Genomic DNA, 18,319 nt, shown 5'->3' with positions numbered 1-18,319 from the left:
TGCATCTTTTGACATGTTTGCGTATTTAAATTATTTATTTGTTAAATCGTAACTACAGGACGTGAATCCCAATAATAATGTAAATAAAAGTAAAATTCATTGAACGAATAATGCTAAGGAAATGAACTGGATATCATTTTGAAAGCAATGTGCAGAAATGATAATTAAAACTAATACATCTTGTAGTTGTTACATGCTTTCTTGCCTTAAGTATTTTAAATGTGGTCAATAGGCACCTAATAGAGAATGGTAACATTTACAATTACTTTCGATTTGACATTTCATTGTTTCCTTCCAGCGGTAAAGAATGATGAAATTATGATTGATCGCATATTAAGTGATTAGTATAATAGTATCGTATTTGTGTTTTGTCGAAATCGTGTCGACCGATTTTGGGCAATCAATTCACCGGTTTCGCGAAATTTTGGAATGACTGCATTTATAAAATACAACAAGTGTCATCATCATGCACGCATCATTTGAGCACAATTAATCAGTCTTAAACACACATGTACAAGTAGTAGTATTACGAACTAGCTATTTAAGAATAAAAATGTGACGCGTTTCGATTGCCGAAAATCGGTGCGCTTCGAAAATGGGGGCGTTGTTTCGCATTTTGTTTTCGTCGTTTAAACTTGCATCTTTACAATAATTAATGTTCCTCATCAACAGTCAAACAAATTCATGGCACTCATCATAACAAACAAACGTAATTCAACATTCACCTAAATTTCGCATGCACTTGATTTATACAGCTATCGTTAGTTCATTCGCCGCACGGACTGACGCCTTACAAAGAAAACAAGAGTTGCAAACAGATTATTATTACAGATAGTCGCATGAACACGGCGCAAAATGGCCGCCAGCCCGCGGCGTTATTTTACACTCTTTCCCATTGTGCCTCACGCAAAGCGCATTGTTTTTTTTTAGTTTTAAATTAAACTTAGTGGAGTACACAGTACATACACTGCCCAGTTCGCTATTGTTGTACAATTGTTTGAGTGGTTATTCCAAAAATAAAAATAAATATCAACAATAGAAAAATAGTTGTAGGCCACGGTATACCAAAGCGATTTTTCTGCATAAAATAACATTGCGATGAAAACAAAAAAGCACTTAAATACAAGTTAACAATCATACAGTCACCTATCACACTAATGTTCATTATACAAAATATCATACAGGCTAAGTATGAACTCTCCGGAGCATCACAAATAAACAGGAGCGGCGCGGCGCGCAGACCAGCTGGAAAACAATTCGCGTCCATCAAAATTCGAACGCTGAGAATCAAAAAAGAGGCGGCCGCTTCCTTGCTTTATGTGCACGATGCTCGAAGAATTCAATTATCACACATACAGGAATTGTATAATTATAATTCGAAAATTATAATTATCAAAAATAAGATTGAGAAGGCTTCAACATATTCTATATTATTATTTATGTTATTCGTTTACTTATCTAATGGAATTTGCTCGTGCACGAGGATCAACAATACTTTTGGCAACGCACTGAAGCCTTCTCAAATCACAGATTTTTTCATTTTTGTTTGTTTTAAATTAATTACTAACGTACCCTGGAACCAGACTCTCGTAATCGATAAAATACATTCGTAAAATAGTGTGTTGGATCATCGCTCCTCGTTAGGCGAGAGTGATGATTGGTTGTGTGTGTTCATTTGTTCCGATTTGCGAATGCACCTCGTCGTGTTGTTTCGTTTGCAGCGTTTTGTTCTCATTCGTAAAGTATGCATCAAAGAGGACGATATATAGTTACAGAGTAGCCTGGTATTAGCACACATCAATCATGCAAGGCACACGACGGCCTCACAAAAATACATTCATAAAAATATCACTCACAATTTTTTTTTATTATTCTCAAATTTTCCTGAGTTTTTGAATTCTTAATTCTCATCTTGGAATTAAAAATATTGGAATTCATGCTGCTGCTTTTGCGTAAATAGTAATTGATTCAAAGTAACGCGTGTGCTCATTTTGTAATTTATATAAAACGCAATCGTAACCAAAATTCAAAAGATCGCATCGAATTTGCGTTTTTCAACAAGAGAAGTGGTAGTTATTTTTGTTTCAAAATTCGATATGTAACAGTTGTTGTTTGGTTTTTCATTTTTTGCTTTCTACACTTCTTAAGTAAAAGAACCGAAATATCCAAGTGTGATCCATCCAAGAGGAAAACCGCTTAAACTCTAGCTTCATTTATTACTAGATTATGTTAGTGACGAGAGAGAAAAACAACACGTCACACCACGCTTCAGTCTTGAGCTTTTGCACAGCTTATAGTCCCACAGACGTACCTACACCGCAACGATGAAAAAACAATCACAATTCACACGTTGTTTCAGAAAATTGTCACTCATTCGGCACCCCACGCGCATTATACGTTAAACGATAGCGAGGGGGAGACAATTACCATGTCGACGCAACTAAAACAATCACACAAACTTAAAGAGTTATCATCCTCAGTTACTTTTACCCCCAATTTGATTTGATTTTACTTTGATAATATGATGTCGTTCGATTTGTTGTTGTTTTTTTTAAATTATTAACTTTTTGACTTATCTATCATGATGAAAATTCACACGCTCACCCCGCGAGTATTTGTTTTGTAGACTTGTAGCGATTCGTGACGAATAAAATTATGCTATTTGTTGCTAAATTGATAAAAGAAAAACATTATGCTGAGAGTTGCGCGAAGCAAAACTGAACGACCGATCCAGAGTTCTATTTGTGTATGTATGTTGTGTTACGTAAAATTATGAAAAATGTGATTCCAAAAATGATGCCGTTGACCAAACCTTCATTCTCGTTTCGTCGGTGTTGCCACAGCTAGCCCCAGGCAATCTGTAATAAAATTAACAGCAAAACAGTTAAGATTACACTCAAGTTCAAAGGTTAAACCTTCAAAAAGCTTACCAGCTAGCAACGGCCGCGGTAGTAACATTATTCTTCAACTTCCGGAGTTCTTTCGTGGCCCATGTCGCCAGAGTCTTCGTGCGAGACACACGACTCTTCCTGCCTGCCACCAGCATTTCGTTGATTGAATCCAAGTCGAGCAGCTGCAGCATTCGCGTGCCGAACGCCGAGCATAAATCGCCGACCAAACCCGCCGCCACCGCAATCGTGCCTTCCGAATGCTCCGGATCACGCGCTACCACGATAATAAACTGCACAATGAAAGGAATGTGCGGTTCAACGATCAGGAGATCCGGATGAGCCGTAGCTCCATCACCCTTCAACCCTTGAACGATACCAGTGTATGCATCCAAGACTCCTTCACGCAACTCGTTCAAATACTCGACCATTTCGAAGTCGTTGCGATCAACCTGCGCTTGAGACGCTTGCGCAAGCGTAGACAAAACAACATCCAAGTATTTCTTGAATTCCGGACCAATACTTAGGACAATATCGCCGAAAACGGACAAGATCTGTGGTTTCACACTGCGATGCACTGAATTATCGCTGAGATTCTCCAAAAGCAGATGCATGATTTCATCGCAGTATGGCAGCGCCTTCATTTTCAGCGCTCGGAAAATATCGCCGGTTAGACCGACAGCCGTGCCACAAACCTGATATTCCTGATGATTCTTAAGACCAATGTACAAGAATGGCTTGAAAGCATCCATGTACTTAAGGAAACCTTCACCCAACACTTCAACAAGCGTAGAAACCGCCATCAGGGCGTCTTCCTGTACACCACCACTCTTGTTCGAATTGAACATAGTCAACATGGCAGTCATAATGGCGTCGGAGATCTGCGGTGCGTCTTCGGGTGTTACTTTACGCAGAACCGACTGTAGAGTACCACAAAGCAACGATTGCAGATCATTATACTGCGAGCGATCTTTGTGGCTCGAAATGTGCGTCTCCATCTGCAACACCTGCTGCAATCTCTCGAGAATAACCATGGTTGTACGTTGTACGGTGATGTAACAGTCTTTCGGCGAGTTCTTCACCATCTCCATGAGAGCTTCATAAGCGGCAGGTCTAAGATTAGCATGTGCCCCGTCGGCTCTGTCTGTAGTCTCCAGCAGGTTTTGAACGATGAACTCAAAGTACTGCGAGAGTACGTAGGTGTCAGGTTGGTTGGTTTCTTCATTAACGTCGGCGTTCTCATAGGCAGCTTCGGCTAAACCTGTGAAAGCCCAGCAAACATTCGCGGCGACCCGCGGTTCCGACTTCAAACCCCTAATAAGACTCTCCAGCAACGGTTTGAGGAAGTGATCGTTAATAGCAACCTCCGGGATGATTTCGCAAATTCTCCCGAATGTCCACGCGGCGGTGTCACGTACAATGACGCTGTTATCATACATAAGTTGAATTAATGTAGGCATTGCTGTTTCTACAAGTGGTTTCAGCGTATTGGCGTCTAAGCCGCCCAAAATTGCACCGAATACCATCAGAGAAGCGTCACGGAACCGCCAGTTATCGGATTTGATGTTCTCCTCAATAAATGGCAGAACATGTGGAACGATTTCGTCCTCACAGCAGGTGGCTAACAACATGAGACATACACCAGCGGCTTTGCTCGGATTCCAGTCGTCATCATCATCGAGTTCTTCCTGTTTTGTTAACTTTTGCAACAGAACAGGAACAATATAATGAAGCGCGCCTTTCGCGTAATGCCGTGACACCCGAGCTGGCGGCCGACCAGCAACCTCCGCTTCGGTGTCTTCGATGGCAAGATCCACCTCCTCATCGCTCACGTTCGACCAGAACTCAATACCCTGGAGCGAAATGGCATCGTTTTCAGACTTCATCGCTTCCAGGGTGATGGGGAAGAGCGCCTGCGCCATGTACGGCTCCATATATTGATAGTAGAGTGAGAGGATCTTCACAAGGCACTGCAAAGCGGCCACCTTAATCTGAGAATCAGGTGATTGCGTCGCTTCGCAGACCACCTCCATGATGAAGTTCCGTTCTGACTCTTTATCGAAGTTCGCTCGCGTGAATTCTAATGAGTTGAGGAGAGCTTGTGTAGCGGCAAGTCGCACGTGACTGCTGGGTTCCGTGCTGCGCATGCCATGAATGATCGCCGTCAAGATGGCGTTCGACTGTGATACCAACACCTCGGAGTCTATCTCCTGGCAGATATAACCTATCGCTTCGAGTGTTGCTTCCTTTTGCATTTCGGTGGAGTTTGCATGTACGACGTTGTTTACCAGTTGGTTGATAAGCACTGGCCATTGCCCTTGTGGCAATTCGGTGACGGCGACGTACGCAACACATTGCGCAGCTGATGATGGTCGGCTTGTTTCTGTACCCAACGCTCCAACAATCTAATACAAATAAATATTTTTAAATAAAAGATGATTAAATATTTGGATGTGTTAAATATCTTATCTTACATTTTTCTTAATGTAGTCTCTGATTTCCTCGGGAAATGACAGCCACCGGTTCTGATAGCTGTGCTTTATATTTGCATCCTTAGAAGTTAACTGATTTTTCAGTTGTAAGCCAGCAGCCATGCGAGCCACCGGGCTGTTGCCCCCATGCCGGAGGATTTCGGAGAGTGTTTTGATAAATCCGGGCAGGTTGGTGACGGCGGCCGCCTCCAGAAACTTCGACGCCTGTTCCAATTCATTTTTGTCTAAAATATAAACAATTGCAATAGAAAAACGTCCACTTTATACGAGTGTGACCTTCATGTAAAATCATGGGACAAAATGGAAACATTCGGGATGTTTAGATGAAATCAATTAGTCATGGAATAAGCATTTTTCTCCAAACATGGTGCAATAGTTAACGTGTTGATAATGAAATGGTAATATGGCTGTAATGGCATCCAACAAATAGGCGGGCTATGAGTGCATGCAGTCGAATGTGATTCTATGATTCACTCACCTGGAGAAACTGTCTTTTCCAAGATCTGAATGAGCTGTATTGTTTCCTGATCCATGATTTCTTTGCGAACACCTCTTGCACGCGAGAACTGCTCGTGAATGTATATTAATTTCCTAACGTTGCGCGAAGAAACCGGCGAACACGGTACACCACATGTAAGAGGATTGAAACTATCGGGCAGAATGGCAATTTCCCTTGGATTCCTACGCCGGCACGGCCACCGTTTGACAGTTTGTTGCTCAGATAATCGTTAATGGAAATTCGTATTTCAATTTCTTTGAAATGAGCACAAATTATCCAAACAAATTAGAGGAACTAGTTTAATATAATAGTTTTAATATAATTATCAAGGTATCACTTCAATTCTTACGTAAATTACGCTGTATTCATTGTTCTATTTTTTGCGGCGTATTTGACGCGACCGTTAAAAATACCGCGCGCTCTTTCAGAGAAAACCTACAAATGTTTCTTTAGGTTATTTTTAGGGGGCGCTATAAAATTGTTCTAGAAAATATTCTTGTAATACAAGTATTATTTAATATTGTATTGTAATTTTACCTTCCAAAGTGTTATTTAATGATTATAAACTATTTACACCATATTTATTAATTTTACTTAAAGTGAGAAACCAACTGCTATCATTCAGCTTCTATAGTCAGTGTGAAGATGGCGCAGCATGTCTCATTTTATAATTTAATATTTCTTTAATGTTTAACAATTTTACACTGAATTTAGTTATTTGCATTGCGTTCGGTTTTGTTTTCTTTCAAATTAGTTCAGTGTAAATGAACTCAAGTAGACAACACATAAATAGGACATAAACAAGAAGTGTAATTAAAATTGTTCGCCCGTCTATAGTCGAAAATAACTACCGTGTATCGAGTCTAGAATGCCTTTAATTCTAGTGCAAAAAACAAGTCGCCATAGATATCGACGTAGAAAGCGGAAAAATCGTCGCCAAGTCCACATTATTCGCCGTCTTCGATTTTTGGCATAACTTGGCTAACACCACGGGCTAACACTTTCAGCCAGATTGCTTGATCCAATTCAGAGCTGTCTTAAAATAATTTCAACAAAATACAAGCAACTGCATTGATTTCCACGTGCAAAACATTTTAAAACTAAAAAACGTTTAGTATTCAAACTAATTTAAATCATTTAGCTTGTTTATTAAATGTAGTTTTGAATAAAAAGCAAGAAAATTAATTAAATTAGTTAGTCGTTCCTGTTTGCCGATTTGAAGATTGCAATAGATGGGTTTGTTGACCGTTGGAAAGCGATTAAGCGCATATCAATCTTGTTTATTTCCTAGTGTTGTGAGCGGCGCATCGCTAGCGAGTTTAATTCGGAAACGATCGCAGCAATGTGTCGTATTAATAAAATAATGGCTTCTCGGTGCAATTCCTCCTCATTTTCCTCTTATTTCCAACGTTTAAAAATAAATAAATATTCAACCACGACGAATTTATCCGCATCTCATAAAACATGAATGAATAAATGTAAAATATCTCATTTGTAAGCAATTTTATGGACATTCAAGTATTAGTACACAATTAAACGGTTCATCCAACAAGATAATAGAACACACGCATAAATCACGAGTCGTGTCGTCTGAAACTCCTGCATCGTGGTGCAGTATTTTATATTTTTCGCACGATTGCCTCCCAAGTTCTGCCACAGCGTCATACACCTGCAAATTGCACTATCACTATATAAATATTCTTATTGTGACAAGCAACACGATTTAACTCCGATTGCGTTTGAAGAAATTGCATTAATCCGTACTCCACTTTGATTTATTTTATAACAACTAAAGATTAACAGATTTATTGGATTAATTTTATTTTATATCATAATTTAAACATAAAGTTCATACTAAACGAAGAATGAACGGGCAGGTCTCACGAGTTGAATATAAATTTCTTTTGAAAGAAAAATAGAGAAATGAAATTGTAATAATGTAAAGATGAGTAAATATTGTAGATCTATTGATGTAAATTTATGAAACGATACGTTTTTAACTGATAAGTATGTATTTTTTATGATATTACCTTGAGCAGAGTAAAAAAAAGAATAACAAATGTGAAAGTTTACATCAAGAATCCATAGTTACTTATTTTGAAGCGAGATGGCGCAAGGATGCACTTATTGGCATAAATTTTGCTTCGTGTGAATGAGTGCGGTTGCTTATGTGTCGATGAATGTGCAATGCGTTTACTTAAGAAAGTCGTGTAGGTGTGAACTCGCAGACAGCATTCACGTTATTTAAACATAACTCTACAATAAGACACAAGATGACACTAGAATGCAGTTATTTTTATTAAATCTTTGTGTGTGTCAGTGAACACACCTCGTGCCGGTGTGAAATCACGCGATATTGTTTACTTCACCAGCAATGTTATTGTTTTTTTATGTACTATCACTCAGAATGCACGAGCTACAAGCAAATACTTGTATGCAATACAAACTCAAACGTCTAATATTTATATTTATATTTAATTTCATGTTTTCATGTCTAAATTTAATTAAAATAAATGCAAATTAATAAAAAATAGTTCACGAATTAAATAAGACTTATATTTGTATGCACTTAATTACAGCCTGCGGTATTTTAACATCCAGCGTGTGTAATTAAACGTGAAAATGCACGCAATTACAAGCAGACGCAAGTGCATGCTGCACTCTCAAGAATTCACACAGTTTGTAAAAAATAAATGAGATAATACACTCTGCACTGCTATTTTTAATTTCTAATTTTATTACTGCTAGAAATATTATTACATTACCTTACGCAGCAAGAAAATTATCTTACTATGTTTAATTTTAACTCTAACTACATATAATTATTACCTAATGAACAAACTGTAGGTATATTTACGCACCAGCGTCAAGAAATTACAAGCTATGCGAATTCAAACATTTTCAGCATTTAACATGAGTTTATAAACTTAACTGCGAGATATTCGTTAATTTCCCCGTCGTGTACTTGTGTATTAGTAATAAATGTATATGAAAATCAATGTTGGAGGTCTCCACAACCCGACATCAACATTAAAAGAATTTTATTTTACTTTAAGTCTAATTTATGCATGAATTTGATCGTTTGAATGCAAACTGAATTCAATGCATGACGCATCGTACGTTCAACACGCCTAATTGTGATCTAATTTGTTCATGGCCTAATAGCGCAGGTAATTTCTACGCTGGGATGAAATCATGCGTGTTACAAAATTTAGTCATCACATTTTCGTCTCTCGTGTTGCCACTGGCGTTGAACGCTTGAAACTTTTGAATTAAATTCAAATTCAAATGCTTCATAATGTCTGACATTAGAAAGAAACATCGAAAAGCGTGCATAATTCGCTGTAGAAAAATAAATACTCATAGTAATTATATCAAAAATTAAGCAAGAACTGAACGTCTAAATTAACTTTACCATTTTAAACGTAATAACTTCATTTTTAACGCTCTTTTGAGCACTTTCATAACTTAGTGTAACGAAACTTAATTTAGATATTAGTTGGAGTTAAGATTTTACTTACTTCGAGTATTTTCAACTCTCACGTTCCACATAAAGGTGGATATAATTGACGTTGTATTTATGTAGACAACTTTTCCTGCTTTGCGAGTTTTCTTATCAATGCAAATGCATATTTATGTATTTACGTCTTCATGAGTTCACGGAAATATCGGATGTGTTCATTAGGAAAGAATTACGCGTGTTTCTGACAGTTAAAATGCTGGAAAATCTAATTGGGAATGAGATTTATTATTTTCAGAAATAATAAAGTAATTGCTTCTTGATAAATGATCGCCGATAGCTAAGAGTTATTAAGTATACCGATTTATGTTGCAATTTCTTACTATAGCACTTTGTTTGATAAATAAAAACAAATATTTTAAACGGTTTAATGTTATCATGTAATTGGATTACTAGAAATTTAATTATGTGTGTATATAAACATATATTTATAAAAAAAATTACACGTGATTTCAGATAATTTCTTGATAATTACTATCGACGATTTTTGATAATTAATATCTTGTAAACTAAAAGAGATAAATAAGATCTGATCGCAGCGTCTTAATCTACGGACTATTCTCTATCAGATAGGATAGTTAAAACGTAAATCTGAGAGATGAAATTTTCATTCTTAAGAAAAAATTGCCAAGGGGGGGTGCTTGATACTTTTTTTCGACGATTTTCAAAAATTAATATTTCTTAAACTAAAAGAGGTAACTACCAACGAATTGTTGATTATGAAAGATTAGAAAATTCTCTATCAGCTATAATTATAAAATAGTTATATTTCCTACAGTAAAAGGTCGAAAAACGCGACTAAAAGTGCTAAAAAGTGACATTTATCAATTTTTGCCGATTTTATTCAATCGCGAATATCTCGTAAACTAAAAGAGATAAATAAGATCTGATCGCAGCGTCTTAATCTACGAACTATTCTCTATCAGATAGGATAGTTAAAACGGAAATCTGAGAGATGAAATTTTTATTGTTAAGAAAAAATTTTAAATAAAAAGTAGCCTATTCAATATTTAATCTATCTTTATATAAAAATTTATCAAAATTTATCAATGGTTTGGCGCGAATCAAACACACATGCATTTTCAAAATATCGCATATTAACAGCAAGAGAAACAAGTCCTCGCATTAATTTTGTATTGCAAATCGCACGATTTAGCCATTCGCACACATGCGTTCACAAATAATTGTTGTCTTAACGCCGCAATTTGGAAGCCACAAGGCAAAGCGGCCGTGCAAGTCGTGATGCCGCCGTATTACCGAAAAGTGCGCATTGCGAAACTCTCCCGGGAAGCAGAACTGCGGCGGACTGATTTGCATGGAATGCAAATTGACGCCGCTCGGGCAATTTTCCTCCGCGTGCGTTCGCCGATTGCTCGTATGATGAAATTCGCGAAAACACATAATGCAATTTTGTAATTTAACAATTTCGCATTGCCTCACATATAATTGTCCACATACCGACAAGTGGTACACATACTGATGATTTACACCAATAAGTAATGACATCACAATGTCAACATAACCACAAACTAAAACTATTTAAATTTAAACAAAAATATTAACGTGACACAGACTGCAAGAATCAATTCACTGACACATAATAAATAATAGCATAATTCATAAGTAACCTTCATGGTGTTACTCATAATTCAATGCATAATTTAATAATAATATCCACACTTTGTATTCAAAAATGTCTCCGGCGTGTTACTTTCTCAATCTTTCGACCGCGGCAACAGGTGTACATGCCATATTTTCATGCGTTGACCGCGATTTGTTCGAGTTGACAATGACTACGTAATTAATACTTAACACAATTAACGCACACACCACGTCGACTTTCAAGTGCAGCCAGGAATTGCAAAATAATTAATCCGTGATTTATATGGCATTTAATTGCCGGTGGAGTAATTTATGCGTGGTCTTATCACTAGATACGTCAAATGAGTCACGTAAAAGCACGTGGAATTTGGATTTTAAGTTTTATATTAATAAATTAATATTGAATAAATATATTATGCGTGGATGAATCATATTTCTAAATATACACATGTAGATACATGTTACGAGAATTCGTGTAAACTCAGGTAAAGTCAGGTAAGTAATAATTTAGTTTTTAAGTGTTAAAATGAAAAAAGTAAAAAAATCGAAAATCTGCTTAAAATTTTTTCCGTTAAAATATAAAATTCAACAAAAAAATAAAATGCAGTTTTCTATAAAAAGGGTGCAATACCATGTGATCAGAATACGGAAAATCACGTTATAGAAATATTTACATTCTATGTATACGTACTATGTATGCATTAAGATTAAGGAATCCTATTCATCTCCAAATATAGCATGCTAAAATTATAGCGTGCAACTTGGCGTGTTATTCACTACTTATGAACAGTAACGGCCTATAAATTTACAGATAATGTAGATAAATTCCGATTCGATTTCATTGCCCATACAACTGTTTGATTTCTCTCTAAATGGATATCACTGTAAAACCATTCAAATCGATGTCTGATTGTCACAGAATCTTATTTTAATTTTAGTCTAACATGGGTAGACTATAAAAGGTGTTAGTAGGATAAATTTACCTGTTGGTTTCTATCAGTGAGCAGAGTGGCGCAGTGGAAGCGTGCTGGGCCCATAACCCAGAGGTCCGTGGATCGAAACCATGCTCTGCTAATTCCTTTTTATTTGCTGGTCTAATATGCAACAAAATTTGCTTTTGCTTGTTTAAAACTGTTTTTTGACGTTAAAAATTACCAAGAAAAATTAGAAAACTCATTGATAAATAAAATTGATATCGATTCTTAGGTCCAACAGGAAAAGATAAACTTTGAATTGCGTTTATGCAATTATTTCTTAATAAAATTTCACAAACTTTTCTAAATTTAGAAAAAAAAACCTAAAGATTTATATTAAACTAGCTTTAACCCGCGGCGTCTGTAGTCACAGAAGAAGTAACAATGAAGTAGAACGGCAAGAAGTTTAAAATGGCTGAAAGTATTGTCTATGGAAGTATAGTCTACAGTCTCCATAGTGTAGTCAATTGGATTTGATGTTGACGTAGCTGTCGGTAATACAGTGTGATAATACAGTGTGATGGTACTATAGTACTTAGGTTTGAGCTTCATTGCTGGAATGCTAGATGGCGTTAAAGTAGTCAAACAGCCAGATGCAGAGGTATTATTGGCTAAACTATTTCTTTATTTTATTTAAAAAATAATTTTTTTATTAAATAAAAAGTAGCCTATAGCCATTCGGGGACCACTAAGAATATGTGTGCAAATATTCATGATGATCTGTTAAGTCGTTTTTGCGTGAAAGTGTAACAAACATCTGGACTTTTGCATTTATAATATTAGTAGGGATACCTTTGTTTGTACTAAATTCTAATTTACTGTCATAAATTAACCTGTTGATGCTTATCAGGAAGCAGAGTGGCGCAGTGGAAGCGTGCTGGGCCCATAACCCAGAGGTCCGTGGATCGAAACCATGCTCTGCTAATTCCTTTTTATTTTCTGGTTTAATATGCAGGAAAAATTAGCGTTTGCTTGTTTAAAACTGTTTTTTGACATCAAAAATTCAAAAAAAAATTTATAAAACTCATTGATAAATAAAATTGATATCAATTCTTAGGTCCAACAAGAAGAGATAATTTTGAATTGTATTTATTCAATTATTTCTTAATAAAATTTCCCAAGCTTTTCTAAATTTAGAAAAAACCTAAAGATTTATATTGTATACCTTTGTTTGTACTAAATTCAATTTTACTGGGATAAATTTACCTGTTGATGCTTACCAGGAAGCAGAGTGGCGCAGTGGAAGCGTGCTGGGCCCATAACCCAGAGGTCCGTGGATCGAAACCACGCTCTGCTAATTTCTTTTTATTTTCTTGTTTAATGCGCAAAAAAATCATAATTTGCATGTTTAAAACTACTTTTTGACTACATAATGGCAAAAGAATTAGAAAACCCATTGATAAAGAAAATATGTATCGAGTCTTAAGTCCCACATGCAAAGATACACTTTATATTGTATTTATCTGATGATTTGTTCATATAATTACCTACATTTTTCTAAATTTAGAACAAAAACCTAAATATTTATATTAAATACCTTTGTTTTTACTAATTTAAAAATTACAGGGATAAACTTACCTTTTGAAACTTATCAGGGAGCAGAGTGGCGCAGTGGAAGCGTGCTGGGCCCATAACCCAGAGGTCCGTGGATCGAAACCATGCTCTGCTAGCTTCTTTTTTATTTTCTTGTTTAGAAAATGCTGAAAATAGAATTTAACGTGTTTAAAACATACTTTTTGAAGTGAAAAATTACAAAAAATGTAGATTATGATTAGTTAATTAAATTAAATAACATTTTCTAAATTTATAAACAAAAACTTAGAGATTTATATTGAATACCATTGTTTTTACTAAATTCTAATACTCTATTTATAATATAAGTAATTGTTATTTTCGCCTATTAGTTACCAGCAACAAGCTTTCACTTCCGGGCACATTACGGGGGGAAATGAATAGCGCGCATGTACGCTAGACGCACCAATGGCGTCTGATCGATTTCCCTCCACGCGTCCACCATGTCTGCCTTTCCGTCCGCGTCACACTCTCACCCACGACCGACGCGTTTCCACAATTTCTACAATCCTTCCCCAGTATGCACACACGGGGGCGTTTTGTGGGGCATTCCGCGCACGCATAGCCATGCCTATTCTACTTCCACTGCGCACTTACATAATCATTGCACAAATGGGCACTCATAAAAGAAATCTGCGCAATGCATTCACTCTCACATCACCAGCCAGTCGAGCAACTAAGCCACGTCAGAGATTATAAAATTATAATGTAATAATGTAATACTCCAGTACGAGTAAATCTGGTAGCCGGACGAGTCGTACAACTCGTGAACAGGTGCTCTCGGCCGTGTTTAACTCGGTAGTTTATTTAACATGGTTGTCAAACAGGAAATGGGTGTTTATATGGAAATTTCAGCGTCGTTTAAATTGAAATTGGGGCTTGAGTGCTTGTTTCTTTGCTAATTTTCGACGTTTCCTTCGGCTGCGCACAATTTCTTCATTTATAGCGAACGCTTTCAATGTCGTCAACTTATTATGTTAATGATGATAATGTTTTGAATGCAATTCCAATTTCCTTCTTGCCTTGCGGGAATGAAATAATGAAAACGCATTAAGTAGTGCATTAAATGCATTAAGATCTAAAATAATGATCAATTTATTAGTTTTTACGCGTTGTTAATTTTTTATTATTATATACTGGGATTACCCGTATTTAATTTTAAATTAATACAAAATTTTATAAAAATTGATACATTTAAATCTATCTTTATTACAGCTCAAAACAGAAAATTATTTTATAAATGTATTTTCACTGAGAGCGTTATTTAGTCGATTTGCACTGGTTTAATTGAGGAATTTACAAATGTTTCGCCGGTGAGGGCATCGTCCGGACTATCAATACGGCATTTCACAGATATTTCTTAAATAATATTATCAGGCTTAAGTCGGGTTAAATTTTGAGAAGAGAGGATTTACTTAGATCTAACATATCATTTATGACCTGTACTGTAACAGAATAAAGAGAGGAAATGAGTGAAAATATAAATATCATAAGCATTCTTTTGCACAAAAAAACACAGTAATTAACGACAAATGTAATTGCTTATTTTATTAGATGCACATGAATATGAGAATTGTGTTAATATTTCCACAGGTAATCAGAAATGCATGGGTACATTGATAGCACAAGTTAAACACGTTGTTTTGATCGTGTCTCTCTTTCATGATGAGAATATAAACATAACAAGTATGAATATATTTATGGTCCCAAGATGCCGCTAGGATGCACTATTTGCAATAAAATAGATCAGGTGATTTCTTACTTCAAGTTTGCGTGTGTGTCAGTGAATTCGCGCTGCGTAGCAGTGGCGGATTACGGCCTAGGCGCACTAGGCGCGCGCCTAGGGCCCCGGCTGCCTGGGGGGCCCCGGCTGCCTGAGGGGCCCCTGGCACTTATATGCCCCATATAGATATCGTAATTTCACAAATACTTCATCAGTTGGTTTTGACCTCAGCCTTTATGAATAGCGTATCGGTTTTCGCTTGGCGCCCAAAACAGCATTTCACACGTGTCCGCAAAGCAACCGTCACGGATATATAGCTGACTTAAAACTTTTTATCTCCGATTTTATTTCTTTATGACAAACTGTTTAAAATAAAATTTTGATATTTTCTGCCACGAATTTTTGTGACCTTTTCTTGAATATTGCATTAGAAAGTTATAGCTATAATGCGAGTAGTATATTGCCAATTTTTTTGAGTTGAGGAATATTCCATTGAGGTTGTAAAATAGCGGGTAGCTCTCTTTTTTGGAATATTAATTATTTCGTCTTTCTATCATTTTTTCACATCTGCGGAACACGTTGTACCAACGTTTATCCTCCTACAATTTTTATCTAGATTTTTGGGGTGGTAGGTAGTTGGATTAAAAGAAAAACAGAGAGTGGTCAGTGAGTCTTGAATCACAACCCCGACAACACTAGTTCTACAAAAGTTTTTTCTCGAAGTTTTGTGCATAGACGATTTGGCGTGGGTGATTTTCAAAACTGCAGCCAATAATCAACAAGAGCTTCTATAAAGGCCCTGTTAAATATTTTCTGGAACAAACTCCTACAGAGAATCGAAATTACCAGCAAAAACTTACAGGAACCAAAGACAAATATTCTTAATAGTGTTAGTTTATTAAAATCATTAAATGAATTTATAACAGAGGTCAGAAATAATTTCGAAACTGTTGAAGAGGAGGCTAAATCCTAACAGCTCATCATTCTTATAAAGAGATGAGACAAAGAAAACGCAAATATCCATATGATGAAACGAACAAAAATGATACAGCATTTTCGTCAAGAAATTTTTATTGTATGTGATGTATTAACATCAGAAATTACTCTAAGGAGCGATGTCTATATCAATGTTCTTAACGATTTTAAAATTTTCTTTGATTTAAAATTAAGCCGTGTTGAGACTAATGATTGTGTAGAGCGATTATTGGCTAAGTATGAAAAAGATATTGAGCCAGAATATTTCACTGATGAGTTAACTCATTTTCTAAAATACGTACAAGAAGAAAATATTAGAGATCCACATGAAATGTATGCAGCATTAAGAAATGGTCTAAAATCAACTTTTTTAATTTGTAATTTATATTTAAATACGATTACCGTTTTTGAGCACACGTACGATGAACTCGAGAACCAAGATAGCATTGAAAACGATAATTCCATCGCGGATAGTATGGCAGAAAATTTAACCTGTGATATTTCGATCGGTCCTATTTATTTATAATTTTTCGTGAATATTGGATTTACAATTTATATTTGGAGTTGACATGTTTCGCCCAGAGGGCATCTTCATAAGTTTATGAAATATAAATTGTAAATCCAATATTCACGAAAAATTATAAATAAATAAATATTTCAAATCCATTAAATTTTGGAATAGTGCGTGTGGATTAGCCTACTGGGGATACCACGATAAAAAAAAACGCGCCAGGTACTCTACCTCATGGTGGTGTGAAATTAGTTTTTGGCACAAACGAACGTTGAAGTAGACTTTGCGGCGCCCGTACGCTAAAACTATTAATTTTACTGGGCTAATAACCGTTTTTGAAAATTTTCGGATTTAGGGGCCCCAAACTTGATTTGCGCCTAGGGCCCCACTGAAGCATAATCCGCCACTGCTGCGTAGTGAAGATTGTATTTATCAATAGCCGCACAGATAGAACACATTGATAGAACGTCAACAAACGAACAAAATAAAAGAGTAATATTCTTGCGTGGAATAGACTAGAATACTAAATGAATACTTAAATATTTAAATAATTCTTTCATTTTCTAATGATATAATTTATTATGTTTCTAGAAATATAAAGTTATGTACCCATATTTAATTACAAATGTGTAAAAAATAAAATAAATAGAAGAAATAAAGGAAAATTAATGAAAATTTAAGTATGATAAGCATATCTCTGCCTGAAAAACTAAACAATTAGAAATGTCAAATGTAATTGCTTATTACATGCGCGTGAATAAGAGAATTGCGTTCATATTTTGGCAGGTAATCGTAAGTAGACGGGTCGAGTGATAGAAAGAGTCAAACATGTTGTTTTGATCGTGTTTCTTTTTCATGATTAAAATATAAACAAAATCAATATATTTTATTGTATACTCCCGAGATGCCGCGAAGATGCACTATTTGCATTAAAATAAATCAGGTGATTTGAAACAACAAGTTTCAACATGTTTCAACATGTTCACATTTCACTGATAGTGTGCACGGCGTTGCGAAGATCGTACCAATCTGCAGCGATATCAGATAGTAAAGTAAACATTCGTAGAATCACAACAAGCACACGAAATAATAAGAAATAACTGCATTGACTGCATTGAACTGTTTTGACCGCGTTTCTCCTTCATGATTAGAATATAAATAAAACAACAATATTTTATAGTCCCGAGATGCCGCTGAGATGTACTATTTGCATTAGAATAAATCAGGTGATTTCTCAGACAAGTTTGTGTGTGTTTGTGTGAATCTGTAAGTTTATATTACTGAAATCACAACAAACAAACGAATTAATAAGTAATAATGCAATTGAGAAGAATAACTACAACTTTTTTCAAATAATTCATTTTTCGTTATGCCTTTTCATCACATTTTTTTGCATGCGTCAGCGTCATTTATCTTTTTCGTGGCATAAACTTGCAAACTATTTTTCACACCCTTCAAGTTATATTTTAGCGACAAAAAGTAACCTATGTTATTCTCCTAGGTTCAATATATCTCTATACCAAAATTTATCAAAATTCGTTGAGTGGTTTTTGCTCAACAGCG

General features: G+C 35.8%; 1 protein-coding gene and 4 non-coding genes across 6 annotated transcripts; 4 read left to right on the top strand and 1 right to left on the bottom strand.

The window, feature by feature from the left end:
• Positions 1–16: 16 nt before the first annotated feature.
• Positions 17–6,129, bottom strand: Fs(2)Ket (Importin subunit beta Fs(2)Ket). Of its 2 annotated transcripts, XM_065307027.1 has the most exons (4): positions 5,859–6,126; positions 5,363–5,604; positions 2,931–5,293; positions 17–2,858 (listed from the first exon to the last, which is right to left on the bottom strand). In XM_065307027.1, coding segments are annotated over exons 1-4 (2,661 nt in total). In that variant the 5' UTR covers positions 5,914–6,126; the 3' UTR covers positions 17–2,857. The 2 variants fall into 2 exon arrangements, with proteins under 2 accessions (XP_065163099.1, XP_065163098.1); XM_065307026.1 differs by lacking the exon at positions 17–2,858 and having other exon boundaries at positions 2,927–5,293; positions 5,859–6,129.
• A 5,874-nt stretch (positions 6,130–12,003) lies between these two features.
• TRNAM-CAU (transfer RNA methionine (anticodon CAU)) lies at positions 12,004–12,075 on the top strand. The gene has a single exon. It is a non-coding gene; the product is annotated as a tRNA-Met (tRNA).
• Positions 12,076–12,827: 752 nt separating this feature from the next.
• Positions 12,828–12,899, top strand: TRNAM-CAU (transfer RNA methionine (anticodon CAU)). Its single transcript has one exon. It is a non-coding gene; the product is annotated as a tRNA-Met (tRNA).
• A 301-nt stretch (positions 12,900–13,200) lies between these two features.
• TRNAM-CAU (transfer RNA methionine (anticodon CAU)) lies at positions 13,201–13,272 on the top strand. The gene has a single exon. It is a non-coding gene; the product is annotated as a tRNA-Met (tRNA).
• A 300-nt stretch (positions 13,273–13,572) lies between these two features.
• On the top strand, positions 13,573–13,644 carry TRNAM-CAU (transfer RNA methionine (anticodon CAU)). The gene has a single exon. It is a non-coding gene; the product is annotated as a tRNA-Met (tRNA).
• Positions 13,645–18,319: the final 4,675 nt, after the last annotated feature.

Source organism: Atheta coriaria, unplaced genomic scaffold (genome assembly GCF_025399875.1).
Source record: "Atheta coriaria isolate IRGN ID8LTWV9N9 unplaced genomic scaffold, Caltech_Dcor_3.1 hic_scaffold_7_pilon, whole genome shotgun sequence".
NCBI lineage: Eukaryota > Metazoa > Arthropoda > Insecta > Coleoptera > Staphylinidae > Dalotia > Dalotia coriaria.
Note: the sequence above shows the minus strand (reverse complement) of the source record. Positions and strands in the feature narration are given on the sequence as shown.